At 46.4% G+C, this 17912-nt stretch overlaps 2 protein-coding genes and 1 long non-coding RNA gene across 16 annotated transcripts in view; 2 read left to right on the top strand and 1 right to left on the bottom strand.

Annotated features, from left to right (window-relative positions):
• Positions 1-4669: 4669 nt before the first annotated feature.
• LOC308577195 lies at positions 4670-17180 on the bottom strand. Of its 2 annotated transcripts, none has more exons than XR_014003513.1 (2): positions 16857-17180; positions 4670-5040 (listed from the first exon to the last, which is right to left on the bottom strand). It is a non-coding gene; the product is annotated as an uncharacterized lncRNA (long non-coding RNA). The 2 variants fall into 2 exon arrangements; XR_014003514.1 differs by lacking the exon at positions 16857-17180 and adding an exon at positions 12297-12376.
• The window catches only part of LOC308577188 (uncharacterized protein), a 47933-nt gene continuing 36928 nt past the window's right edge, over positions 6908-17912 (top strand). For 4 of the 13 annotated variants that reach the window (XR_014003494.1, XR_014003498.1, XR_014003499.1 and 1 more), the window contains exons 1-2: positions 9814-10077; positions 10171-10228. Coding sequence is in view for 2 of the 13 variants with exons in the window: in XM_081177228.1 (XP_081033354.1) it covers positions 7878-7981; positions 9496-9613; positions 10022-10077; positions 10171-10228; positions 10602-10607 (342 nt within the window). In the remaining 11 variants the exon portion in view is untranslated. The other 9 variants (XM_081177228.1, XR_014003502.1, XR_014003504.1 and 6 more) reach the window with 9 other exon arrangements.
• On the top strand, positions 12369-16060 carry LOC308577189 (EKC/KEOPS complex subunit LAGE3-like). Its single transcript, XM_081177229.1, has 3 exons — positions 12369-12499; positions 13590-13718; positions 15672-16060. Exons 1-3 carry the CDS (start codon positions 12438-12440, stop codon positions 15781-15783), a joined length of 303 nt encoding a protein of 100 aa, XP_081033355.1. The 5' UTR covers positions 12369-12437; the 3' UTR covers positions 15784-16060.

Here is a 17912-nt window from a genome sequence, read left to right as displayed (position 1 = left end):
TCTAGATAGGTTAATTTAGATCTGGGATACAATCATAGAATTGTTAAGAAGGGTTTAATTCCTATTTCTCCCAGTATCTTTGCTTTTTAAGTAGGTGAATAAACGCATAGGAAAGTCCAGTCATTGATCTCTTTGTTTCAGGCCTTACTTAAAAGTTCTACTTACTTATAGTGTATAGCCCATACTGCAGTGGGAATCAGGGCTAACATCTGCTACTCCAGATGTTGCTGGACTCCAGCTGCTATCATCCCTAACCATTGGCCTCATTGGCTGGGGCTGATGGAGTCCATCAACATATTGGGGGCAGAGGAGAACCGATTCCTCACTCCAGATCTACGCCAAGATGTTGCTGCTTGGGTAATCAAAACCATAGACGGATGTTGGCACAATATTATTAATCTATGCTCTCGGACTTAGACAATGAACAATCTGGATTCTGCAAGGTATTCATGAACATTGTTACTGTGAAGTGAAAAGGCAAAAGTTCAAGTTCAGATTTATTTGGATTAAGGCGCAAGCCAATTAACCATGCCATAAACTTAAAATATAGCACATTTCACATGAAATACTTAACTCTCAGGCATAAGGTCAGGCCAAGAGAGCCTGAGAGGAGGAGGAGGAGGGGGTGGTGGTGGTGGCTAGCAATAACATAATTTACAGAGATGTAAGATTAGGGAGGCTGGATACATTGGGGTGTATGTGAAGCAGCAGCAGCGGGCTGTGTCTGGGAGCTATGGACTGAAGAGAGATGTGCCAGCAGTGGCATCAGGGGTTATGGGAGAAAGGGCTGGTGGGGTTTCTCTTGGCCCTATGACACTGCAACTAATTTTAACAGGGATTATATTTTGAGTTAAATAGAAGCTATCAAAACAGTTGGCTCTGCCTCTTCATTCACTCCCATCCATGTGAACTAGAATGCAGACAGACAGTTCTTTAACACCTTTCTTCCCAGTGTGGGTAGCAAACATCCTTGTTAGAAGAATAAGCTTCCTTTAATTTTGACAACTCTTTTCCCTTGTTTTTGTTGTTCATACCGGGAGGGTGGGATGATCAAGTGCCCTTTGCCAGTAGGCTTTGGAAGAAGCAGCTGCTGTGTGTGTAATAAAGTCAGGAGATGCTCAGGGCCAGTTGGAGGCTCTGTGCTTGCCCAGCAATTATTTTTGTTACGTGGCCTTCTGTGGTTCCCTTCCAAAGCAAAACAGCCAGCTGTGCAGTGCTGAGTTGCTGTCTTTGTGATTGCTCTGTACCCTGATTTCTGACGTGTGCAGGCAGGCTCGGCCTAAACAATGGGGAGGGAAATGTGTGCTGTGTACATTCAAAGGCATATGCTTGGCTGCTGCTGTTGTTTGGTGGGGGAGGTTAAAATCATATTCTGCAGTGAGCCCTGCATCTCAAGGTTAGGCACTGTTGGGCTGGCATCACTGCAGATATTGGAGTCTAAAGGAGGAAGGTAATTCTGCACTAGTAACAGAAGGCAAACCTTTGCACAGCTCAATAGTGGAAGAGAACTGGGAATTATGGTTCTGCTAATGGCTAGAGCTGGGAAGGGGAACCTGTGTCCTCTAAGGTGCTGCTGAGCTCCCACGGCCATCAGCCCTGACACCATGGCCAAGTGGTCAGGGATGATGGGAACTGTGGTCCAACAACATGTGGAAGGGCACAGGTTTCCTCACTCCTCAGCTAAATGGAGCCTCCATATTCAGTGGTAAAATACCTCTGAATATCAGCGGCTTGCAGAGCAATGGCAGGAAATTGGTGTTATGCCTTCATGTTTTGCTTGTGGGCTGCCCAGAAGCATTTGGCTGGCTACGTTTGGGAAGAGGATGCTGAATTATAGAGAGCTTTTGATCGGATCTAGCAGGTCTCTTCTCATCATTCTATTTCTGATGTTGCATGCTGTGAGTGCTATTGTTTATTGTATCCTAAACAGCATCTCTCCCCCAACTAAGAGAGAGGTAGCAGCCGCCTTTTGGGAACCCAAGTCTTGCAGAAGTGCACAAACCAGGGACAAAAAGGCTTGGGAATCCAGAACCGCAGGACAGAGCATGCTCTGTGACCACATAGGACTGATTGATTGTTGGGGGAGCTGAAAGCCAGTGTGGGGAGAGGGGGAAATAGAATAGAGTGGCATGGATGAGGGTGGGGGGAGAAAGAGACACAGTCATAAAAAGTTTAGAGAGCACCATCTCATTGTCTGGAAAGGTCAGTTCCTGATTCACACTGAGATGCTATTTACAAATTTCCCCAGGGAGGAACGGATGCGAGGACTGCCCAGTGCCCAGTGGCGTAAGTGGAGAAATGAAATGATTGTACCTAGCATTGAGGACAAGCATGTCTATCACATACAGAGAAAATTAAAACACAGAAAACCCAAATGGAGAGGGGAAATCCCCCAAACAGGTCAAAGAGGATTCGGCATGCCCAGTGGCCACGAAATGCCAGCTGAGTGTTGGGGAGAAAGGGAATTCTGGGGCCTGGGGAATTCTGAACAGGGAACCCTCCACAATTAAATGTGTGCTCTTCAAATGAATTAAATGCCCTGGTTGCAGAGGAAGTGAATGGAATTTTCTTCCTTGTTGAGGATCTAAATGGAAGGGAAAGCTATAGCACCTACACAAAAAAAACCCATGTTTTTTTGCAAGCTGCTTTGAATACTGAAAACCTTGGCTTTCGTTTTACAACAGTGAGCTCTGAAAACGAAACTTCTAGCCCAGCCCACACGGCTTAAGGAAGGAATAAACGAAAAACTTCAAATGGTATGCAGCATTATGTACCCAAAGCTGAGCGGGCAACTCCATTTTCTCCAATGAAAATGATTAAAGGCAGAAATATAGCAAACACATGCTTCCTTCTGATTGTACTTTTTGTGTGTTTTGCATACACACAGTGCTTTTTTATGGGGATACACATACCCCTAAACATTTTGTGAATCTTTGTACTTTTGTCCATTTACTGTATTTCTTTTCCCTGATTTGAACTATAAAATGGTGTTTTTCTTGAGTCAAAATGAGAGTACCCCTAAACATTTTTTTGGGGGGGAAGCACTGCATACACATATTACAAGGATAGCATATCACTGACTATATGAGCCAAGGAGGCAAGCAGATTTCTCCTGGAAACTCATTTACTGAAAAGCAAGTTTCACAATAATCAATGGAGCCTCCAAGTACAGGTTGGCACCTGAATGTTTACCTCTGTGGCATCCACTGTGAACTTGCATACAGAATAGAATAATAGAATTGTAGCGTTGGGTATGTGTCTGCATCCTCACAGATCAAACTCTGCAGGCAGAACATAATTATTTGCAAGCATTTAAAGCACTTTAACAGTCATAGCTTTCCCCCAAACAATCCTGGGAACTGGGAATTTGTTAAGGGCACTGGACTCTAGCTCAGGGCAGGGTTTCCTAACAATTCTCAGCACCCTTAACAGATTACAGTTCCTAGTAAGACTTGTTATGGTAGTGCCTTAAGTGTACAATGTAAATGTGACCAATGCAGTATGGATTAGTGATTACATGTGAAGAGCTGTCGCAGGCAGATAATCACAGACGAAACCATTTTTCCTGTAGTCATCCATGCATTCTGCTGTAAGGCCTCAAAAGCTGGGGCATACATGTTTACTATTTGAACACTACCGCATCCCGTCATAACTTGCATGTATGAGAAGAAATAAGAATGCAACCAGAACTTGTATATCACCACAATGCTTTCAATAGAGGTGAGCAGTCAGGTTATATCTTCAGCTGCAGAGAGCTTGAGAGCTTGAGTTACCCACCACTGATGTACATACATGTGTGAACTGAGTATACAGTTAGGAATGATATGTGAGTCATTGTCATAACTTTAACATGCCCATTATGAATCTGATGCTGAACTAAAGATATGCCAGTTCTCGTGCCACCTAATGCTGCCAACCACCCTCTTCCTTAACTACTACATGCCATGCATAAATTCAGACAAACACTGTTTTCTTCACTGGCACATCCCTATGCCAGCAAACACTCTGCCTGTTGGATTGCTGCCTGCTGTACAGCTGTCAAAAGCTCAGGACGTGGTGGCAATTCTGTTGCCATCCCCATTGGTTCAAAGAGTCCTGATGATGAGAAACGACTTGGCACACCTCCCAACATGCCAGGAAGCATTTCTTGTAATACAGAAAAGAAACCAAGGCACAGAGTTATAGATAGTTTGGGCCCAAAGGGGAAAACAACAGATGGCATTTGAAGGAAGGTGCATTCCGGTTAGAAACAAAGATAGCACATTGCTATGTAAACTGATGATGTTTTATTTATATTGTGTCCTTTCCCCAGGTCTCAGAGCAAGTGGTAGCATATTTGTTTGTTTCAGGTGAAATCCGTAAAAAGCAAGTTTTGACAAAACAGAAAAGCCCCCATATTTCCACAGTATCAGTCCAAAAGAAGATGTTAGCATGTCTAGGTTCATGTGGTGGGGACTTGACTCCTGAAACAAGTATTTAGTTTTGTAGTTTGCTTTCAGGGCTGGTACACACACAAATATTCATCACCAGATCACTGCAACACCCATCAATAAGTTTCACCTGTGAATGGACACCACAGACTGGACTTTTACCATGCTTCAAATGCAATATTGTTTCCCCTCAATGAAATCTGTTTGCACATTCAGCAGGTAAATGCAGAGAAACGAAATTATGGAGAGGGTTTTTATTTTAATTATAAAGTGTCTAATGTTTTCTCTCTAACATTTTCTAAAACAATGCAGACCCTGCTCACAGAATTACCGTCTTTCCTTTGTTTTCGCATGTCTCATATATGAACTTAAACCCAAGACAGCTGATTCACACAAGCAATTCACCCTCTAATGTTACAGTGTCTAGCAACAAATATTGTGGGAACAAAACCACAGTATTCTGAGGTGTGAGTTGTTGTTGTTGGCCTACAGCTTCCCTCATCCCTGCTGCCTGGGGCTGATGATGGGAGTTGGCTTCCAACGTCTGGAGGGTCACAGCTTCCAGGCTCCTGCATTAAGGACCAACCATGTACATGATGTGTGAATAGGCCTGCCAAGAAGAAGAAACAAAAATGACTGGTTACTTGTCTCTCCGTTGGTCCAATGGTTTGCAAAGCCCCATCCTGGCAGGGAAGAAATGGTGCAAAAAAACTTGTGTACCATTTTGGCAAAATAAGCGACCAAATAAATTAATTAATTCTGAAATCATTATAATTGGTTATAAACTAAACAGGGATCCATGGCTCGCATTTTTTGGTTATTTGGGGGGGGGGGTGTGGATCTCAACCCCAATATTCCTTCTTTGACCATGGTCTCTTTTGACAGCCACTGCCAGAAGGGAAATAGCTGTCAGGTGGGAAATGGGGGGAGGCCCTCACTTCACGATCTTGGTTTTTCCCAGGTATGGGAAATGGCACAATCTGGGAGTTTGAATCAACACAGCAGCGTGATGATAAATGGGCAGGGTAAAAAGGATAGATTTCTAAGTACATGGTAATTGTTCCTTGATTATATCAACAAATTGGCACTGTTGCTATGACCACCTGCCATGGGTGTAGTTAGGATTTATTTTAGGGGGGGCAAGTTAGGGTTGCCATATTTCAAAGAGCAAAAAAGAGGACGCCAAGACAATTCTCATTTTAAATACTCCTACTATACGTAGGCTATAGAAGCTGTGATATATTGCTGGGGGGGGGGGGGCAGGAGAAGAGAAAAGATGGGGAAAGCAAGTCTTCACTCACCAGTCTTGTCTAGGACTCATCCAGAAAGTATAGCCAGAGACATTTGGGCAAATTTTAAAAATGTTACCCCTGAAAAAGAGGATGTGTCCTGGAAAAAGAGGACACACGGCAACCGGGGGAGGGGGGGCAGAATGGAGTTACCTGAGACACAATTGGTCAGTTAAGTATTTTTTTTATTTACTTGATTGAGGGAGGCAGTTCTCCCCCGAACCCCCGGCCACACCACCTGCAACCGGGAGCGGAGGAAGGGTGGTACTTTAGGTGTGGGGCTGCCCCAGGTGTCCCCACTCAGGGGGGTGACAAATTGCCGGACAGCACTCACCACGGGGCCTGCAGCTCCTGGGAGAGACGTGGTGGCTCAGGCGTTCGCAGGCTCTGTGCTGCCCAAAAGGTCTGCCCACTGCCCCCCCCCAGCTGAAGGGCGACTGAGTGGGAGGAGGCAGGCAGACTCTGGAGGCCCCACGGTGCACCCTGCCCCTATGGACACCTCGCCCCACCCTCAACCTGCCCCTATGGACACCTCGCCCCACCCTCGCCCTGCCCCTATGGACACCTCGCCGCACCCTCGCCCTGCCCCATTGGCAGCTTGCTCCCCAGGCGCCCAAGCGGCTTCCTCCACCGCTGACTCTCCCTGGCAGTAATACTGGTTTTAGCCCTCTCACTGGTCAGAGCTGAAGTTGTTATTTACAACTTTAAAACGAGATGCAACAAATTTTCACTTGTGATCTCCATAGTAGACAATTTTAAATGTTGCTGATAGATAGATAGATAGATAGATAGATAGATAGATAGATAGATAGATAGACAGATAGATAGATAGAGGTAGATAGCTTTAACAGTTTCTTAGCATTTTCCTAAAGCGATAGGCTATCCATTTTGGGGGCCTGGGGCCCCTCCCCCAAGGAGAACCTCCAAAAAAGCACACTGTGGAGGAGAGTTTCCTGCCTGTCACTCAAAGAAGAATTCAAACTCAGGCTGCAGTGTCTACCAAAATCTTTAATGTTCAGATCAGTGCGATACTTGGGCAAAATGTCATTAAAAGGCACAGCACATTCTACAAATAGCCAAGCAAACAGACATTGATCCAGAAATGAGACATACCCTGGCTTAGGAGCTAACTCCTCTTAAGCCCGCACCCCCCAAAAAATATTTAAGGGGGCTGTGAACCCCCCCAAACTGTTCATGGCCATCACCATTTAATTGTGTGTGGCGTGTCATGTGACTATGTAGGGCAGGGCTTACCGCCCGCCCCCCCCCCATATTTTACTCAAGTTGGCCCCCCAGCAACCCTGTTATTAGGGAGTGGGGCCGGCACTAATTTCTCACCCATGCACAGTGATCCCATGTTGAAAACAAACCCATTGGTATCCACTGTATTAATGCGCCAAGGGACTATTTCATGTGCCCTTATGACTGACAGGTGGTGGAAGGAGCGAGCCAGAGTCTAGTGAGTGAGACTGTCCCTGGCAATAATACTGGTTTTAGCCCTCTCACCAGTCAGAGCTGAAGTCTCACTGAAGTTGTTATTTACAACTTTAAAAAGGGATACAACAATTTTTCCCTTGTTATCACCATAGTTGGCAATTTTAAATGTTGCTTGTAGATGATAGATAGATATATAGACAGACAGACAGACAAACAGAAGATAAATAGATTCAGTAACTCCCTAAAAAGTGTTAGGAGACGCAATACATTTTAAATTTAAAGGAAACTGAAAGAAAATAAGAAGACCAACAAAGAATTAATCATAGTAAAACAGGGAGAGTAAACTCTGGACTTTGAGAAAGCCCCCAAAAGAAAGCTTAGCCAAGAAAAATTTAAACTGAAAACTCATAAAAAAACAGCAAGATGAAGATTTTAAAGAGAATCAAGAAAAGCAGATATACCTGATGACTAGAAAGGCCAAGGGAAAACAAAGACACATGAAGGAACACGAGGGGCGAAATCAAGTTTATTTCCCTTTCGACCAACAAGTCTTTGGATGTACAAAGGAGCAGAGGAAAGGGTGGGTGGAGATGAAGTCGTGGCTGGGCCAGCAGCCGAAGCTGATGGAAGGCACTGGAGGTCACTGAGCGCCTTGCCTTCTCTCTCGACATGTGCAGGGTGACCAAGGCCGTTCCCGTGCCAAAAGCAGGCCTAAACCCTGATGGAAATGGAGCCAGAAAACCAGCTTCTGCCAAGGGCCCCTGGATCTGGTCTGCAACCGCTCACTCCAGAACCTCGCTCCAGAAGTTGGAAAAACCAAGACGGGTAAGATTTTAAGACAGGTAAGACTTAGAAGTGAGACAGGTAGGGGGATCCAGGGGGAAAGAAAGCTGTGCATGTGCTAAAGGGCAAAGCAGAGGCGCAGAAGACAACATAGTTCCATTTAATTTCATGTTAGCTCAGGTTGCCTTGTTGAGAAAAATGCTTTGCAGCCATTTTGTGATAGCTTCTTGGGGACTATAGATAAGCTCCTTCACTAATGGGGAGAACTTCATTTTATGTATAATGTGGTTTCCAAGGAGTAGAATAACAAACCCTCTTGAGCAGCTGCTTAAAAGTGGTGGCATTTGGCATATGAAGCCAAACAAATTGTATTTACTTCAGAAGAGGGTCACCAAAATATTGTTGAGTTTTTGTTCCTTCTGAAGTGTATAAATCCAAAAGGTTCCAAACATACCAGCATTTTGGATCCTCACCAGTAAATTCTGTTCCTAAGTGTATTTAGAATACCCATTTTAAAAGCTGATGCATCAAACTTATTCTTTTGTCTCTAACAGTTGCCTTGCTGATTTCAGTGTGAAAAAGCAAATAAGGCATTTTGAGGGTGAATCTACTGATGGCAATGGCAGAGGCGGCCTGGTAGAGGCCTTGGAGTGAGTAGAGGCTTTCACCATTTTGCCTGCCATTTTTAAGCAAAAAAAGTCCAGCAAACATTTAAGCACAAACATATTCACAATTAGGAAGGCTGAGCCGTGACCATTTTTTCCTGTACATAAAGGGCAGAAAATGTTGTCTGCTAATGGTAAGGCTGAAATGACTGAGAAAATATTTGAAATCTTATGAATCCCGACTCTCTGGCCATTTTTACTCATACATAAGGGAGTGGCTGATTGTTCCACTAATGACCAGAGAGGGCCACACAAAATCATAATAACCCACATTTGTGAAACGTTTTGGAATAGAAGTCTGTACCCTTCAATCCTGTAGATAAAGGAGGCATGTAGCTCCCAATTTTCTTTGCCTAGGATACATGTATGATTGCTTAATGCAGGGAACATATCCATAAATGCTGAGACTTTATTAGAAATTTAATTTGACCCAAATTGTATTGCTGTCTTTTTGGTGAAGACTTGCACGATAGGATTGATAGTTGCTGGGTTTCCATGAAATACTAAAATACTTAAATACCTTCAACTGTAATCGTAGCTTCTAATAAAAAAGAATTTTGAATTATCAGAGGTAGCGGTAGGCACTAATAACTAACAAGTGATCTCTAAATGCTCTATAGTAATTATAGCAGCAATACAGTTGTTTGTCTTCTGGCTGAAGGTCAACTAGGTGAGTATCTTGTGCTTGGCTGAGGGGGAAATCTCTGTTGTGTTCTGCCTGCAACTCTTTCTACAAAGATTCTTTCAGGTCGCAGTGAGGGGGACCATTCAAGCACCCTGAGCCTGTTGGAGAAAAGGTAGGCTCTAAATGGAATCATACATCAAATATGCAAACTAAATATTCCAAAGAGCTTGTATTGAGCAATGTTGGTTATTCAATCCCTGTTTCAGAAGAGCTGCGAACTCGAAAGCCGAATGCTGTCGCTCTCTGTGCTTCTACCTGGAGGGACTTTTCGTCGGGACACCACAGCAGGGGAGGCCCTTTCCTGTGCCATCACCACACAATAAGGTACATCTTTGGGTGGGACACCATCCTTGTTTTGTTCCAGCTTTTTTTTTTACAGACCTCACAGAGCTACCTGTTCCGGAAGCAGATCTGCTCCATTGACAAGTAAGAGGCAGTGTCAGAGCTCTTGATGCATCAAGTGAACATCTGCAGTGCAGAATTGAGAAACACCTGCGTCTTGACTGCGCTGCTTTAGGTAACCGGCTGTTTTTGCTCCTGTGTCTGGAGGGGAGGGCTGCTGAAGACCCTAGTCTCTTCCAGGTGCATCTCAGGGATGCAAGAAATAGAATTTTGCAAGCCTTCAGGGAACTTAACGGCAAGTGAACTTCACACTCCACAATTCAGTGATCTTTTTCAGTCCAATCCTTTTGGGCTGGCTTCTCCAATTCCCCCCGCTTGATCTCTTCACAGTTCTGTCCAAGAGCCCACCACACTCAGGTGAAGCCAGCTCTTCCTGCAGAAGTCAGGTCAGTAAGAAGAGCTGTGTTCAAAAAACATTTCTCTGGAATTGGCGGGAAAGGGCCGGGGACAAACTAATGAGTCCAGATAGCTTTTCACAGACCAGCAGAAGGAACTTCCAGGCCCATGAATTCACACTTCAGAGGGACAAACAAAAAGGTGAGCATAAAGGCAGAGTTTGAAGACTGGAACCAGTCTCTCTGTTCTGCCCTGCAAATTAATGACAGTTAACATGGCACTCTGTGACGTAAACACATCTAGGTGAATATCCCTTGCTAATGGCAAGGGATAAAACCTTGATTGTGTTCTGTCTGCAACTTCATAATTCTTAAGGGTTTTCTTTTTTCCTGAGAGAACATTCTGTATTCAGAGTGTTCTCTCAGGTTTTGCTTTTCACCTTGTTGCATTGGCCAAAAAAAAGCAAAAGACGCTGGTGGTTGGCGCTCCTGGTTTCCAGGACGGGGTTCAAGCCCCTGCGGTGTCCCTGCTTACTTCCAATGCAACCTCTCTCTCTCTCTCTCTCCCCCTTAAGAACTAAGTGAAGCAATGTGCTCCTGTGATGCGTCACTGGTGTGTGGCTAAGACAAGGTGGATTACATGGATGCTTCCCATCCTAGCACTCCTTGCCATAGGGAACAAAATACGTACTGTATAAAAGACTGTCTTTTAATTTGGCATTGTTTAGAAAGTAACCTAAATGTACAAACAAACGGATCCTATTTAGATTATTCAGAATGTGGAAAAGGCCGGGATAAAAGAGGAAATGGCATGACATTCACTCATTAGCAGAAGAGGAAAAGCAAATATAAGATGCTCAGCTGTCCTATTTTACAGAAGACAGTCGTCAATTTTCTGGGCTATCAGAGGCTTAAGATGTGGACAGGTGACAGTTCTCTGTATGAAGGTGTCCTCTATTTGAATGGCCGGGCATTCCAGGTCTGTCTGAAAGATACAGAAGGAAGAGCAGGGGCGCTGAAGTCGCCCATCAGCAGATAGCACCTTGGCAGCAGACTAAGCACAACCACCTAGGCCACACTCTTCCCCACTACAGTGAGATGTATAATATTCCCCTGTAGAATTATAGGGTGACCTAACACATCAGTCATACTCAGGGTAATATATATTCAGCTAAGTTAGTGGTTCTAGTGACTATGACTTGGTAGGATACAAACTACTAATATTTTTATATGGGCATTTACACACAGCATATGCAAATTGGTGTCCATTCCTTTGGCCAAGTGTCAATGGCCACTCTAAGCAAAGACGTGTCCAATTTCTGCAATTGGGGTTATCTAGGTTTAGGCCCTTTTGTTTTCTCCTGATCATGAGGAATGCAGTTTGACCCTAAGTAAGTTTAGTTTGAAGGAAGACTTACTCCCTAGTAAGTGCACGTTGGGGGAGGGCTATAGCTCCGTTTCAGAGTGCATGCTTTGCATGCAGGAGGTGGGGTCCCAGGCATTTCCAGACAGGGCTGCTAAGAAAGATCCTTCCAGAGCCACTGCAAGTCAGGGATACCCAGGCATTAGAAGAACTATCCACCCAGATCTTCAGAAGGGCCAGATTTGCATTTTGCAACGTTTCCCACATGTGGGGGGGGGAGGAAAAATGGGGGGGGGGACAAGGATGATATGTTTTTGGATAATATGTCTTGTTCTAATTTTGAATTTAAAAAATTGAAAAAAGAAAAAAGGAGGACTCCCCCGTTGCCCAGCTCAGCCAGAGGAGGGAGCCTTCCACAAGGTGGCAGAAGGGGTGGGCAGAGCGCTGCCTCTTGCTTTTTCGCCGCCTGAAGCGGGTGCTTTGCCCGGTCTCCTCAGTGGGCCGGCTCTGGTTATGGGGACCAGAAAGCCCGCGACTTACCTGGGTCTTGCATTCTGGGAATCGCACCTAAAGCCAAAATCGCGTGTAGTCAAAACACATTGGGTGCAATGGTGTGCCAGATTGCCAAAGTCTTTCCCCCGCAATCCTTTCAACCCCAGCTTTTAATTTTAAAAAACCACACACTAAAACCACCGCTGAGCGTAGAAAGCTGAAAGCGTGCAAGTTAAATGCACTTAAATCGCGGGATTGCTGTACTTGATACCAAAAGGGATTGGCCGATTGGCAAGCTATGCTTCCGAGTTTTGCTTTTGTGTTGCTTTTGCTCTTCTGCGGGAAAACCAACAGAATAGATTAAAAACAAAAGCAAACCCCAACCCTCCACACGTTGGGTCTCTTGCCCTCTAACATTCATAAGCGCCTGTTGCTCCCCGCCGCCTCCTCTCCGACGCCGCTGCAGCTAAGGCGGGTGGATTCCGAAGGATCCCCCCACGTGGGCCGGCCGCTCCCTGGGATCCGCCCCCGGGGGGAGGAGGGGGAGGCGGCGGCGATGGAAGGAGCGGCGGCGGCGGCGGCCGGAGGGAGCGCTGTGTCCCGGCCAGGCCTCGCCTTGTATCCGGCGGAAAAGAAGCAGCACTGCGCCCGCGGAGGAGGGGGCGGGCTGGGCTCTCGGACGCCTGGGTCCCTTGGAGGGAGGCATCGCGGCCCCCCCCTTCCTTGTTTCCAAGAGGGGTGGGCATTCCTGCTCGGGGCCTCCTTTCGGGGGGGGGGGGGAGGGCAGCGCCGGGATCGCGGGCGAGAGCGAGGGGAGGAGGGATCAGGCCCCGACTGCCCCGGTGCGGAGGAAGCTCCGCTGGGCGCCGCAGGACTCCTTCTGCGTCCAGGCGCCTCTGGCAAGCGCCTTTCCGGAAAGAGGCAGGAGGGGCAAAGGCGCTGGAAATGGGTTTCCCCGGGATTTAAATTAAAAGCGCGATTAGGATCCGGCAGGTTGAGCGCTCTTGCTGGGAGGGGGGGCCGGGGGCCGGAGTCTTTGGTCACTTGCCCGGGTGTTGCTGAAGGGACTCTAAGCGCAGACCCACCACATGCATTTGAATGAATTGCGCGTGTGCCAAGTTGCATTTCCAGAGCTGCTGGGAAATCAAGGTGGTGGGTTGCTAGGGTTTCACCCGCAAAGTATTAGGGGCACTTTGTAGCTTTGTGAGGGGTAAGCTGCAGGGCCCAGGATTCTTTGGGGAGAGAAATGGGGATAAGTTGCCCTTTAATGCAAATAGGGCAGAATGGTGACTGAGTGGGGTGAAGGGAAAGAGGTAGGAAGGCCTTGAATGAAATCCACATGCCCTGGGCCCCCTCCTGTTCTAGTTATAACACATCTCCCCCTGTTTCCCTGATGCAAACCCCCCTCTAAAGATAGTAAGTGAAAGAGATCGGCACAAAATTGGCCCCCCTCTACCCTCCACCCTGCAGTTTGAACATTGGTCTTGAGTTTTCTCCCATCCACAGTCATGGAGAAGCAGAGATTCCAATTCGTATCAGAGCTCCGCAGTAAAAAACCAGGGACTAGAAGCTCTCCCAGAAATATTAAACACAGAATACAATGGTGACCTTGAATAGAGTGTCTCTTGTTGGAAAGGCAGGCTGTGTGGGCCTGTGGGGGGGATTTTCTTGTATGTTTTATGCTCCTTATCACTACCCCCAACATCAGTGAGCTGAAGATCCCTTTCCCATCGTCATCATTGGCCCAGATTGCGCTGGGCTCCCTGGCCCCTGACCCTGAGCCCCGCAAAGAAGGGATTAGCAAGGAACTGGATGTGACGGAGGACATCTTGCATGTGTGAGTATTGGCCAGGCGCCCCCTTCTACAAGAGGCAAGGTGTGGCGGCAGTCAGGGCAGATGGTGGGCTCTGAGTCCTGGGTGCAGCCTGCAGGAAGGTCTCCTGCACAAGCTGCAGGAGGATGAAAGACAAGGTGGCGCCGCAATGGATGGCATGTTGGACTTGAACCAGGGTTTAAACAACAACAACAGTTTTATTATTTGTACCCCGCCCATCTGACCAGGTTGCCCCAGCCACTCTGGGCAGCTTCCAATAGATATAAAAATATAAAACATTTAAAACTTCCCTATACAGGGCTGCTTTTAGATATCTTCTAGAAGTTGTTTACAGTGGTGCCCCGCAAGACGAGTGCCTCGCAAGACGAAAAACCCGCTAGACGAAAGGGTTTTCCGTTTTTCGATGCGCTTCGCAAGACGAATTTCCCTATGGGCTTGCTTCGCAAGACGAAAACGTCTTGCGAGTCTTGCGATTTTTTCCCGCTCCCCCCCTTTGCTAAGCCGCTAAGCCGCTAATAGCCTTTTAGCTGCTAAGCCGCTAAGCCTTTAATAGCCGCTAAACCGCTAATAGCGCTAATCCACTAAGCCGCTAATAGGGTTGCTTTGCAAGACGAAAAAACCGCTAGACGAAGAGACTCGCGGAACGGATTATTTTCGTCTTGCGAGGCACCACTGTATTATCTTCTTGACATCTGATGGGAGGACGTTCCACAGGGCGGGTGCCACCACCAAGGAGGCCCTCTGCCGGGATCTCTGTAACCTCATTTCTCACAGGAGGGAACTGCCACGAGGCCCTTGGAGCTCAACCCTTTTGAATGAGTCTGTTTCTTGGCCTGGCCTACCCTGCAGGGCTGTTTTGAGCATAACTTGGAGGCAGAGTGGGGTGCAAGTAACAGGAAGTGGTGTGCTGAGCAAGACCTGTGTTTGGATCCTTGTGCTTCTGAACACAGGACAACTTCCTGGGGACGTAGGAATCTGCCTATCATCCATTTAGCACAGGACCATCTGCACTTTTTTAGGTGGACAGACAGGCGTAGCTCCCAGACCGACCAAGGATTGACCATCTGCATGCAAAGTGGCTGCTCTCCCACTGAGCTGGGGCCCTTCTGCACCCCGACCTTCTGTTGTCTCCCCTTGCTGACTTAGCTGCCAAAATCATTCATCTCTCACACCACTCGCATAACATGATGCTCTTCCCTCAGATGCATCACAAACACCTTGCTCTTGCCTTCAGAGCCCTTTGTCGCCATGCTCTCCCATCCTTAGGACAGCATTCTTGTATCCTAATATGTCTCTGCCTGTGATCTTTGCTCCTCAACGTCTAGACGTCTTCTGTTCCTCGAAACAACTCTGCCTTTTCCTCCCTGGTGCCCCATATGCCTGGTACTTCTCAGAACCCCTGTGCATCCTCCTCACTTATTTCCTTCAAGCCCTCCCTCCCATCCTTTCCCATGAAGCCCTTGGAGCAGGGACACTGCAGCAGCCAGGCCTCTAACTAAAGCTCAGCATTTGTCAGTCGAATCATCGCCTCCTTTGCCTGCCCCCACGTCCCTTTCCTTTCTCTGTTGTGCCAAATTTTAAACTGTAAGCCTGTCAGGGCAGAGATCGATCCCCTCGTATTTTCTGTAAAGTCCTATACAAGCTGATGATACTATATGGAGGAGGAGGATAATAAGAATAATTCCTCCCTTCTTCTCTGTTCTGTACTTTGCATTCAGGTAGTGCTATAATAATAATTAAGTGGAACAGTATATCTTCTGGCATCCAAATGTATTGGACCAGGTGCCCAGTGTCTGCCCAAGAGTAAAAGGGAAGCTCAAGGACTGGAATAGAATGAGGATATTGGCAGAAGGAGTTGCATGTTCATTGGACTCTTAAGTGTAGTGCAAGTGTTGACATTTTATGTTCCAGTCTGCACAATATATATATATATATATATATATTATTTTTTTGCAGTCGATGGAGAGCAGATGAAGCCCGGATTCTGCGTGTGTCCATCAGCTCCTTCCTGGAGCATCTCTGCTTGGTGGTGGAAACGATGGACCTGTTTGGGCTTCCTGTGGCTTGACAGATGGTTGCAACAGGAAGCTTCCCAATAATCTTGGCTGGACTCTGGACTTGCCCATGGGCTACTGATGTTAGAGGAGGCGCTGAACATGCCATCCTTAGAGCCAAGATGTTGCTTTGTGTTCTGGAGCCAGCGGAGAACTCTTTGGTCTCGGATACTCTTGGACATTGATAGATTTTGGGTGCTGAGAAGCAGCCAAGCCTGGGACTGCCTTGATATAAGACAATGTACATAGAATCTGGTGCTTTAATAAATTGTCCAGTGTGCTTTACTTTTACTCTGCATGTGTTAACTGATTAAATATATTTGAGCCAGCTCCCCATATTGATTAATCAATTACACAAACATAAGCAAAATCTTAATCAGAGTGTTTCTGCAGGTGTTGCTGGACTCCAGTTCCATTCAGCCCCATCCAGCATGGCCGAGGGACAGGGCTAATGGGAGTTGTAGTCCTTGCAGCATCTCGAGAGACACAGGTTCCCCATCCCCATTGCTGCGTTTCTCTGTCTCTCTTGCCACTGGGGGAAAGCAGCTAATAGCTGGCAGTGAGGAAGAGGAGGGGGCCAAGTGGAAGAGGAGCCAAAACGGATGGCATGGCCTTGAAGTCCTATTTATATAGCAAGATTTGCCTTTTTTCTTTATTTTTGGCAGGCTCCTACTTTTAAACAGCAAGCAAAACTTCCCCTCCTCGGTCACCACCTTTGCATTCTGGCGAAAGCTTCACCTGTTGGATTTCTGTTTGGCATTTGTCGTAAGTTACACTTGTAGCTTGCGGCTCCCTCTTGAAGGCACACCTGCTGAAACCTGGGTTTGTGCTTGTGTAAAAAGACCCAAGAGCGCTTCTTGCCAGCCATTGCTGTTCCTGAAACAGGATCGTCTTGCCCAGTTATCCATGCTCTGGTAACCTCCAGGGTGGGATTACTGCCATGCGCTGTAAGTGGGGCGATCCTTGAAGACCGTTTCAGAAATAACTAGTGCAGAAAAATGTACTTAGTTTTGTAGTTTGCTTTCAGGGCTGGTACACACACAAATATTCATCACCAGATCACTGCAGCCCCCTCAATCAGTTTCACCTGTGAATGGACACCACAGACTGGACTTTTACCATGCTTCCAATGACTTCCAGCGTCTGGAGGGTCACAGCTTCCCGGCTCCTGCATTAAGGACCAACCATGCACATGTTGTGTGAATAGGTCTGCCAAGAAGAGGAAACAAAAATAATTGGTTACTTCTCTCTCCATTGTTCCAATGGTTTGTAAAGCCCCATCCTGGTAGCGAAAAAATAGTGCAAAAACATTTGTGTACCATTTTGGCAAAACAAACAAACAAACAAACAAACAAATCCTGACATCAACATAATTGGTTATAAACTAAACAGAGATCAATGGCTCGCATTTTTTGGTTCTCTGGGGGGGGGGGTGGATCTCAACCCCAATATTCCTTCTTTGACCATGGTGTCTTTTGACAGCCACTGCCAGAATGGAAATACCGGTAACTGTCAGGTGGGTAATGGGGGGAGGCCCTCACTTCACAATCTTGGTTTTTCCCAGGTATGGGACATGGCACAATCTGGGAGTTTGAATCAACACAGCAGTGTGATGATAAATGGGCAGGGTAAAAAGGATAGATTTCTAAGTACATGGTAATTGTTCCTTGATTATATCAACAAATTGGCACTGTTGCTATGACCACCTGCCATGGGTGTAGCCAGGATTTATTTTAGGGGGGGCAAGTTAGGGTTGCCATATTTCAAAGAGCAAAAAAGAGGACGCCAAGACAATTCTCATTTTAAATACTCCTACTATACGTAGGCTATAGAAGCTGTGATATATTGCTGGGGGGGGGGCGGGGAGAAGAAGAGAAAAGATGGGGAAAGCAAGTCTTCACTCACCAGTCTTGTCTAGGACTCATCCAGAAAGTATAGCCAGAGACATTTGGGCAAATTTTTAAAATGTTACCCCTGAAAAAGAGGATGTGTCCTGGAAAAAGAGGACAAACGGCAGCCGGTGGGGGGCAGAATTGAGTCACCTGTGACACAATTGGCCAGTTAAATATTTTTATTTACAGTGGTACCTGTAAATATCCCTTGCTAATGGCAAGGGATAAAACCTTGATTGTGTTCTGTCTGC

Source organism: Podarcis bocagei (genome assembly GCF_964188305.1).
Source record: "Podarcis bocagei genome assembly, chromosome: 17".
Taxonomy (NCBI): domain Eukaryota; kingdom Metazoa; phylum Chordata; class Lepidosauria; order Squamata; family Lacertidae; genus Podarcis; species Podarcis bocagei.
Note: the sequence above shows the minus strand (reverse complement) of the source record. Positions and strands in the feature narration are given on the sequence as shown.